This window comes from Canis lupus, chromosome 26 (assembly GCF_011100685.1).
Source record: "Canis lupus familiaris isolate Mischka breed German Shepherd chromosome 26, alternate assembly UU_Cfam_GSD_1.0, whole genome shotgun sequence".
Classification (NCBI taxonomy): Eukaryota; Metazoa; Chordata; class Mammalia; order Carnivora; family Canidae; genus Canis; species Canis lupus.
In genome coordinates this window covers 26,161,515-26,171,288 of record NC_049247.1, presented here as the reverse complement: position 1 = coordinate 26,171,288, position 9,774 = coordinate 26,161,515, and the positions used below count along the sequence as shown (strand labels likewise).

The following is a 9,774-nucleotide window of genomic DNA, read 5'->3' as shown; positions in this document are numbered from 1 at the left end:
GGTTTGCTGTCTGCAGCTGCAGAACCACAATCTCTGTCTCCACCCTCCCACGGATGCCTCCTTGACTCCATCTGACTGTCATGTTACAAGCACAGGAATCAATTGAATTAGGAGGTCACACCACCCCCTTCATCACCGCATCTGGTCCAGTTATATATGCAGCAACCCTTTTCCATAGAAGGTCATATCCTAAAGTCCTGAGTTCTACAATTTCAACATATGTTCTTTGGTAGGATACAGTTTAAATGAGGATATTAGGAAAGAAGAGTTTTTTCCAAAAAGGCTTATAATTATCACTATTTATTTATTTATTTATTTTAAATTTTTTATTTATTCATTCAATAGAGACACACAGAGAGAAGCAGTTACACAGGTAGAGGGAGAAACAGGCTCCATATAGGGAGCCCGACATGGGAATTGATCCCAGGACTCCAGGATCAAGCCCAGGGTGGAAGGCAGAAGTTCGACCGCTGAGCCAAGGTGGCGTCCTTTTTTTTTTTTCTCAAAACATTATCATTACTATTTTTAAATATGCAAAGCAGTTGGATAGCACTGAAATGCCATCTAATAAAATATATATTAAGAGAATACAAAATGAGGATTTTTCCATTTTTCATTTCTTAGCTGTAAAGGAAGATTTTTTAATGTTTGTTTCTGTCTTTGAAGAAATGTATTTAGCCTCCATCTAGTTCTGATCCAACAGACATTTTATAATACAAAATACCTAAATTTGGGTTTTTGTGAACTAATGCCTCCTGAGTCACTCATACACTTACTCGATATTAGGACTTACACAGGAATGGAAATCAATCCAGACCCTTCTCATCCCCATCTCCCTATGGCTGGTCTGCATGATGCTCTAGGCTCAGGTATTTGGCCTTGAGATGTCAGTAATCGCATGATATTTGTATCCACACTGGATGAAACAAAGTGTATATCTCCCTTCCTCATCTGGGTCACTCACTGGACCCAGCACCACTATAGTGTAGCCCCCAGGGGTACTCATCCTCGTCCTCAGGCTGGGCACTAGCAGATGGTCAAGTCAGACTTGTTCCCAAGAAGGGAGCCTGAGAAATCAGTATTTACTTGGGCAATCTCTTCCTGGATCCAGTATGGATTCTCCTTTCTCATTCAGGATTTTATTTTCCTGGTTCTTGACATGTCATATATTTTTACTGGCTCCTGAATATAATGGCTATTATATAATGTTTTGCTTGGTCCTCAGTTACTTTTCTTCAAACAAGTGATCCTCCCGCTGATGAGTAGCAGCAAGGGGAAGGGTGTTTGTGTCAGTTTCCCAGTGGCTCAAGTGAAAATGTTTACCACTCTGCTGCTTACTCTCTGCTGGAGAAGGTGGGGCAGTGATTGCCACTTCCCAGTTCCCATCAGGTGGAGGTGTGGGACGAGCTGTTTCCTGGGCCCTGCCAACACCATGGTGGGATGCACAGGACTGAATGGAATGGCTTTCTTGCAGGGAATGGATCCTCTGCTCCCCACTGCATTCCTTGTCCTCACTGACACCAGGGAGAAGAGGGTCAAATGCAGGTCCAGCTCCTTTGCTTCCTGCATCAAAGTTCAGTGATTTTATGCTCAGGGAGAGCACAGGCTCAGTTCCCCAGTGTTCAGACAGTCACTAGCAATGGGTATATAGCAACAAACCAGCTTTGCCTTGTACCACTGCATTCATTCTCTCTGCTGAGCAATGAGGTTCAGATGGGGTCACCAGGACCTGCCAAAATCATGGGTGGGAATACTGGAGTGCAAACTGCCAACTAGGCCTGCCTTGTCCAGAATTGTTGATGTTCCCATGCGATGGAGGCTCAGCTATCTCCCGAGTAGCTGACACCATGGCTGATGGTATTGGGGCACTGCCTGCTTCTGCCAGGAGGATATGGACACCATGTCTCTGATGAACGATAATGTAAACCCTGCATGAGGGCACAGTATGGGGATTCATTAGGTGTGCAAGTGATGGGCAGGTTTGTCCAAATATTTCCTCCTCTCAGGCCAACTTATCTCCATATCTTCTGAGCAGAGGAGTTGCTGCTTTTGGAATTTGGGTGTTTTTTGGTTTGATTTTCTGGATCTCAGGCTCTGGATGATTCTTGGTTGGAGGAAGCTACAGCATCCTGTCTTACCTGTGTGGGACATCATACAAGAAAAAGAACCAGGGTATGCACTCTTGTGTTTCCCTCAATTTGTTTGAACTCTTCCTTCTTCCTTCTTCTACCTTTTGATGTCTTCCTATACTTGTTTGCTGTCGTGTGTCAGGACATTTCATTTGTAAGAGAGAGGACCTGCATGAATGGGAGCACTCCCTACTGTCCAGAACTGGGGATCCTCATGGTGCCTTCTCTGAGTGCTTTCTTCCAGGGCTAGGATGGCGGGGATCCTGCTGAGCTGCTGCGATGGAGGAGATTATCTTGACTCTCAACCTGTGTAATTAAAATACAAAGAACGTGATTATTATTTTTACATTATTCTATACAGGGTAATAAAAAGTAAATACATTCCATAACCAAGAACTCAATGTGAGACGTTTTAAAGGCCAGCAGGAAACCAGCATAGCACAAATGTCTGGCTTTCTGTTCTTAAATGCAGAAGAGTGGAAAGAAGAAATTTTGATTCCTTCTTTCCCTTATTGTTTGTGTGTAGAACTTTTTTCTGCAATAATTTCATATTTAGATAAATAAATGCAAATATTGGATAGATATCTCTATATTTCACCTAGCTTTTTCTAATGTAACATTTGTGTTCCTATGATATGTTTATAAAAACAAGTACTTGCCTGATCATCTTGTGAAACTACAGAATTTATCTAGATTTCAAGGTTTATTTATTTACTTATTATTTATTTATTTATTTACTTACTTACTTACTTACTTACTTACTTACTTACTTACTTACTTACTTATTATAACACAGTTTTGCCTGAAATCAATCCAAGTAACAACATTGCATCTATTCATCAGGACATATTAAAATCCTCCAATGTAGGAGTTTTCAGTCTTTCTCTGCTCTTGATTTTGGGAATTTGGAAACAGTTGGTATGCTATTTTTTAAATGTCCCAAAATATGGGTTTATCTCATGTTTTCTTATGATTATGCTAACGTTATGGATTTGGGGGAAAATAACAAAAGATGAATTGATGTTCTTAATACCTCATAGGGAAGATGTGTCAAACTAACATGACATATCATTGAGCATATGGATGGGGACAGTCCAAATTTGCTGATTCCTTTTCTGTTCATAATCTATCTGATGCCAGTCTACTGGATTTTGGCCATTCTGATAGGTGTGCAATGGTAGCTCATTCACGTTTGCATTTGTTTTTCCCTAATGATATGCAATATGTAACAGAATATCACACGTTTAAATTCTATCTGCCTATCTTCTTCTGTGAAATATCTGGTAATGTCTTTTTTCTAATAAATTTATTTTTTATTGGTGTTAAATTTGTCAACATACAGAATAACACCCAGTGCTCATTGCATCAAGTGCCCACCTTAGTGGTAACAATTTAACTTACATTTTCTTCTGTTTTTTTTTTTTTCTTGTGCTTTGTTTGAGAAGTTCATTGTATAGCTTTTTTCCTTCTTTCTTTCCTTTTTCCTTTCTTCCTTTTCTTTATTTATGTACCTTTCTTTGTATCCTTTCTTTTATTCCTTCTTATATATATTTGTATTTTTCTATTTTTTTATTACTGCTCAACTCTGAAGAAGTTTGGCAATTTATCTGAAATACATTCTGCTTCTGATTTATTGATTTTCTCTTAGATTTTATTTTTGTCATTATTAAGGGGAAATGGGACACATCTTCTCTTATAGACATTTAACATCACATTTTCCAGTCAGCCAGATGATACTAGATGTGTTACCATACCAGTCATGGCACCAGCTGCTCTCCATTGGCTCCCGTGTTCCTAAAACCCGTGTTCTGCTGCTATAATCTTTGCCTATAAAGTTAGCGAAATACACCAGTGTTTTTAATGACTTGGCGAAGAGGAAATAACTCTGCTCTGGAGTGACACCAGGGTTGGTAGTAAAAGTCCTTATGACGATCCCATCTGGAGGCCTAGAGAACACACAGCCTGAATCCATACCAGCTGCAAATGAACTTCCAAACAATAAGCCATTTTGTTCAGGTCCAATGCATTGAGGATAGAACTAAGGAAGTGTGCAGATTTATGATTGCTTTGAATTGTGTTGATTATGAATAAAATTTCCATAAATATTCATGTGGGGATTTTTCTTTACAAAGCTTTTTTTTTTTACCTTTTATATTTCTTAGTGTGCATTGATTTATGTGTTCCATGCAATAATCAAATAATAAGAAATCATCCTCTGGTTGAAAGTAAGGCAATAATGATCCCAGCTGCAAAAAGAGCTGACATGTGCATCAGCAGAACAGGGATGGGGCTGAAGGACCATGATAGCATCGCGACCTAAGAGAATTTCTTTTACTGAGAAATCGGAAGATGACAAGTGAATGTTCACTAGCCTAAAAGAACTTGTCCCTGATCACGAGGACAAAACTGTCTCTTTCCTTTGACACTCTCTGTGTATAATGGGATACTCTGAGTGACTCTAAGGTCAGAGATGATGAAGCAAGTGCCATTCCCGGGAGGTCCCCAAGATGCGCCTAGGCTCAGGGCATCAACTGAAGAATCAGCAGAAACCCAGGGGGAGCCTAAGCAGGCAGGTGCTGGGGCGCTCACTCACTTTGCAAATGGGTAAGTGGGTTTTTGTCTCACTTCCCCACACGCCTGGAGTACTGTGCCACCACTGAGACTGCTGTCGTATGTTGAGCAGTAATAATCAGCCTCGTCCTCAGCCTGGAGCCCAGAGATGGTCAGGGTGGCTGTGCTGCCTGACTTGGAGCCAGAGAATCGATCAGGGACCCCCGAGGGTCGGTTACTATTATCATAGATGAGGGTTCTGGGGCCTGTTCCTGGGAGCTGCTGGTACCAGCCCACATAACCTCTACCGATGTTGGAGCTGCTTCCAGTGCAGGAGATGGTGACCCTCTGGCCCAGGGACCCAGACACTGAGGCCGGCTGAGTCAGCACAGACTGGGCCCAGGAACCTGCAAGAAGGAGAGAAATAAACAGGGTGATGCTGTAGTCTGGACCCAACATGCCTCCCAGCCCCTCCCCTTGTTCCACATCCAGTCACCTGTGCAGTGAGCCAGGAGGGTGAGGAGCAGAGGGAACCAGCCCATGGTGGAGGTCATCACGGATCCTGTCTTCAGTGGCCCCTCAGCTGAGCAGAGCCTCCCCTCATCTCTCCCTTCCCCTCTTCATCCTCTGAGAGAGGGAGGTGACCTTCCATGCAAATGAGACCCCAGGTCTCTGACCCCTCCCTGGCCTTGGGTCAGGTCCCTCTGCTGAGGATGTCAAGGGGGTAGGTAGGGGAGGCGCTATGTGTGGCTGGGGTGTGGTTAGGGAGGTCCCGGCTGTGAGACTTGAGAAGAGGCCACAGTCAGTGCCAGGAGGTGTTCCCAGCTCTGATCCAGCCTGAGCCCTAAGAAATAAGCCTCAATTCACTTCTGGCATCCTGACACCACTTCACCCTGCATGACATGGGGATCAGTTGGCCATAGGACTCAGGTCCTGTCTCCAGAGCTCTATCCACTCTCCTCCTATTATCTGGACATGTCTCCCCACATTTAGTCTCCCATGACTGTGGCATAGATTTTAGGTGAATTTAGTCTCCCATGACTGTGGCATAGATTTTAGGTTACAATCTAGTGTCTCGGTGTGAGGGACTCCTGGGTCGCTCAGTGCTTAAGCATTTGTCTTTGGCTCAGGGCATGATCCTGGAAGTCTGGGATCAAGCCCCACATCCGACTCTGTGGAGGGAGCCTGCTTCTCCCTCTGCCTATGTCTCTCTCTCTGTCTCTGTCTCTCTGTGTCTCTGTCTCTGTCTCTCTCTCTGTTTCTCTGTGTGTGTGTGTGTGTGTGTGTGTGTGTGTGTCTGCCACGTATCCCTTGGCTTTTCATGGGCCACTCAGGACTCAGGTGGTGTCTCTACACCAATTCGTCTGACATCACTGTCACAGCCAGAGGAGTGAAGTGTCCCCGTGTACAATTGGCCTTTTCTGTGCAGGATGCTGAGACCTTCCTCCTATATGATGACCCTGGTTTCAGCCCTCTCCTTCTCTGAGTTTTCTGAAATACTGAAGCCCAGGGAGGTAGATTTTCCAGGTTGTGGGTGGAAGCCCTCATGTGCTTTCCAGGAAAGGTTACACACTGAACATCGTTGTTGTCTGTCACTGTTTTTTTGGCCTGTTTTAAACTTAGTTTAAATAAATAAAACATTTTTTAAAAGGCTTTCATTTAAACAGACATATATAAACATTTTATAAAATGCTTTGTCTTTTTTTTAACATCATGGGTCTGATCATGCAGGCAGGAAAACCGGAAGTGATGCCCAAGAGCCCCCATGAGGACCCTGTTGTATGAACTTCGCAGCCATCTGAGTACTGGAATTCCCATACACAGATGAGCTTTCTGGATGAGAAATTCCGGGTCCCACTCATATCTGGGGTGGGCACAGCTTGGGCCTGGGTCCAGCATGTGCCGGACAGAGCAATTGTTAATTCAGCCCCCCATGAGTAGGAGAAAGAATTTCTATTGGCAAAAAGCACCTGGACCCAGGGTTGTTGTCAAGGTCACCTGTGAGTGGTGGAGAGTGGAGATGAGGGGCCACATCCCTAAAGTCACAGACCCTGTGGTCCTGACTTGGAACAGATGATTTAGCAGAGGTCCAGCCTGGCTGGATGTGTCCCTGTTGAGACTGTGGGAGGGACACCCCAGCCCTGAGAGCATAGGGAGGGTGAGTCCCACATCCTCAGGGGCCTTGACAACTGGTGGAGCAGCACTGAGGCTGGGGTCCCAGAATCAATGTACTGATCAGCCTCAGGCTCTGATTGGAGCCCAGAAATGGTGGGGGGGCTGAGCTGACCATGGAGACAGAGAGTTTCCCTAGGAATCCTGAGGATCAGCATTCTCCCGAGGAACAGGAATTCAGAGAATATCCTGGCTGCCCAGGTGACACGACTACAGTTCCTTGTGTTCCCTGTTACTAGGGATTGTGCCTTCTGGAGACTGTGACACCAAGGATAGCTGGTGAGCACAGAGTAGCCTAACTTTTGGACGGCTGGAGAAGCCCAAAAACTGCAGAGCCCAGGACAATATACAACCAAAGATGAGACAATTGTGAGTGTGAATGTGTGTGTGTCTGCATGTTTGTGCACACGTGACCCAAAATTAGGCCAAGTGGCCCTCATTCCCTTCTAAGCCTTCTCCACACACTGGGGGAATGCCCTTTATCTCAGGTCCTGGTACCCGGATTTCAAGGCCCGTGTCTCAAAGCCCTTCTGCCTGGGGGAGGATTGATCCAGGTAGTGAGAACTCATATGAGAGCAGCCCTGTAACAACATCCCTGAATCAGACGTGCAGGTGCTGCCGAGTGACACAAACAGGAAGGAGAATGTAGGGTGTCACATGTAGCCTCAATTTCTGGTCATTCTTCTCCTCATAAATGGACCCTGGGGACTGAAAACATCAGCAAGGTAATTTGTGGTTTTCTCTGAAATCCGGAGGTGGAGACGGAGCTCAGACCTGAAGAACCAGAGGGAGAGACAAGCCTGAGGGACAAGGGAGCAGAGGGGAGAAGGGGAGGGAGGGGGTGGGGGTGTTGTCAGGGAGAGTCTGCAGGACCTGGTCCAAATTCACATGTGTCTGGTTCAGAGAGAGGAGACTGTCTGTGACCAGGGTTAGAGACAGTGTATGAGCTGCGGGTACATGAGGAGTGACAAAGGTCACACTTTATGGAATGAGATGATAGAACTGACTGTGCATGAATATTTTCTGGGCAGCAGGTTCAGTTGCAGACACAGTATTTATCCCTGTCCATCTTCTCTAGCCCCCAAGGGGTGTGCAGCTGGGCTCTGATTCCTCATCTCTTCCAGTCTTCCTCAGAAGTCCTGTGATGTGTCACTTTGCAGACATCCCCTTAGCATTTATCTTTTGTCTTTTGAATCCAGACCTTCTAGGGCTCTGTGGTGGCTCAGTGGTTGAGCATCTATCTTCAGCTCAGGTGGTCTCAGGTCCAGGGATGGAGTCATGCATCAGGTTCCCTGCAGGGAGTTTGCTTCTCCCTCTGCCTATGTCTCTGTCTCTCTCCATATGCTCATAAATAATAAATAAATAAATAATAAATAAATAAATAAATAAATAAATAAATAAATAAATAAACTATAAAAAAAGAAAGAACCCAGACCTTCCTACAGATATGTGCCCCTGCATGTATCTCCAGGTAAGTTTCTCTGAGAAGTAGCTCCAGACCATGTCTGTGGGTCCAGGGGTCTTTGTCTCATGTCCTCCTTATCTAAGAACCTGTGAGTATCGGGAGCTGCTCCCACTGCCATGGTCTGTAGCACAGTGACAGTCAGCCTCGACCTCAGGCTGCAGCCCAGAGATGAGCAGGAGCCCTGCATTGGCCAAGGCTTCCTTGGAGCCAGAGAATATGCTGGGGACCCCATAGCCTGGTGAGTCTCAGTAGACCATCAGCAGGTACTCAGGAGGCTTCCTGGCTGCTGGAACCAGCCTATAGCCACCACTCCAGCCGCTGCTCAGGGTGCAGGTGAGTCTGGCTGTTGTTCCCAGGGATGCAGAGAGAAAGGGCGCTGGGTCAGCACAGGCTTTGACGGGGAACCTGCAGACACATTCACGGGTGATGGACCAGGGGCCAGACTGAATTTCCTCAAACCTCTAAGCTAGACCAGCTGACGTAGGCTGACAGTGGCTCTGTGTCCCTGAGGTCAGTCCTGACCTGTGCACTGACAGAGTAGAATAAACATTAAAGATCGCAGGTCAGGGTGACAGTCCCTGATCTCCTCCATGGGCTGGGCTGCCCCAGGCCTCCTCTTCTCCCCCCCAGTCTGCCACAGGAGGGGCTTTCCATGCACATGGGCTCCACTCACTGACAGCTCAGCCCCTCCTTGGTCCCTGATCCTGGAGCTCTGCTCGCACCACACACTGAGGAGGATGGAGGTGGCTCCAGCCCTGGGGAGAGCCCTGGGCTGAAGCACGAGACTGCACACAGGCCCCCAGGGGAGACTGCCAGGCCAGAGGCGACACACATGCTGAGTCCCTGTCAGGGAGCTCAGAACCCAGTTCTCAGTCCCAGGCACCCTGAGTGAAGGGGCCTCACTGAGCAGCCCTGTAGGGACCACAGGGCAGTCCCTCAGCGCCCCCTCCTGTTCATAGGACACACACCTTGGCAAGGCCCAAAGTCCTGAGAGCCCAGCTGGTTTCCAGGGCTCACCAGTTCCCTCCCCATTGACATGTCCAGGTCTGACTCTCAGAATGGGTTCCATCTCTTGGGCATTAGAAGCATGAGTTCCACATGTTCTCACAGAAATATATTTGCGTTTTGACCTCTCGTTTTTGTTTATTTTTGTGTATTTTTTATTGGAGTTATTTGTCCAACATATATTATAACATCCAGTGTTCATCCGTCAAGTGACCCCTCATTGCCTGTCACCCAGTCACCCCATTCCCCACCCACCTCCCATTCCATTACCCTTGTTCGTTTTGTCTTGTTTTTTTTTATGTAAATTTATTTTTTATTGGTGTTCAATTTGCCAACATATACAATAACACCCAGTGTTCTTCCCGTTAAGTGCCCACCTCAGTGTCCATCACCCATTCACCCCCACCCCCTGCCCACCTTCCCTCCACTACCCTTTGTTCATTTCCCTGAGTT

General features: G+C 46.2%; 1 gene segment (V, D, J or C); it reads right to left on the bottom strand.

Annotated features, from left to right (window-relative positions):
• Nucleotides 1-4,703: 4,703 nt before the first annotated feature.
• Nucleotides 4,704-5,336, bottom strand: LOC119877603. The segment is given in 2 exon segments: nucleotides 4,704-5,086; nucleotides 5,176-5,336. Coding segments are annotated over 2 exon segments (426 nt in total).
• Nucleotides 5,337-9,774: the final 4,438 nt, after the last annotated feature.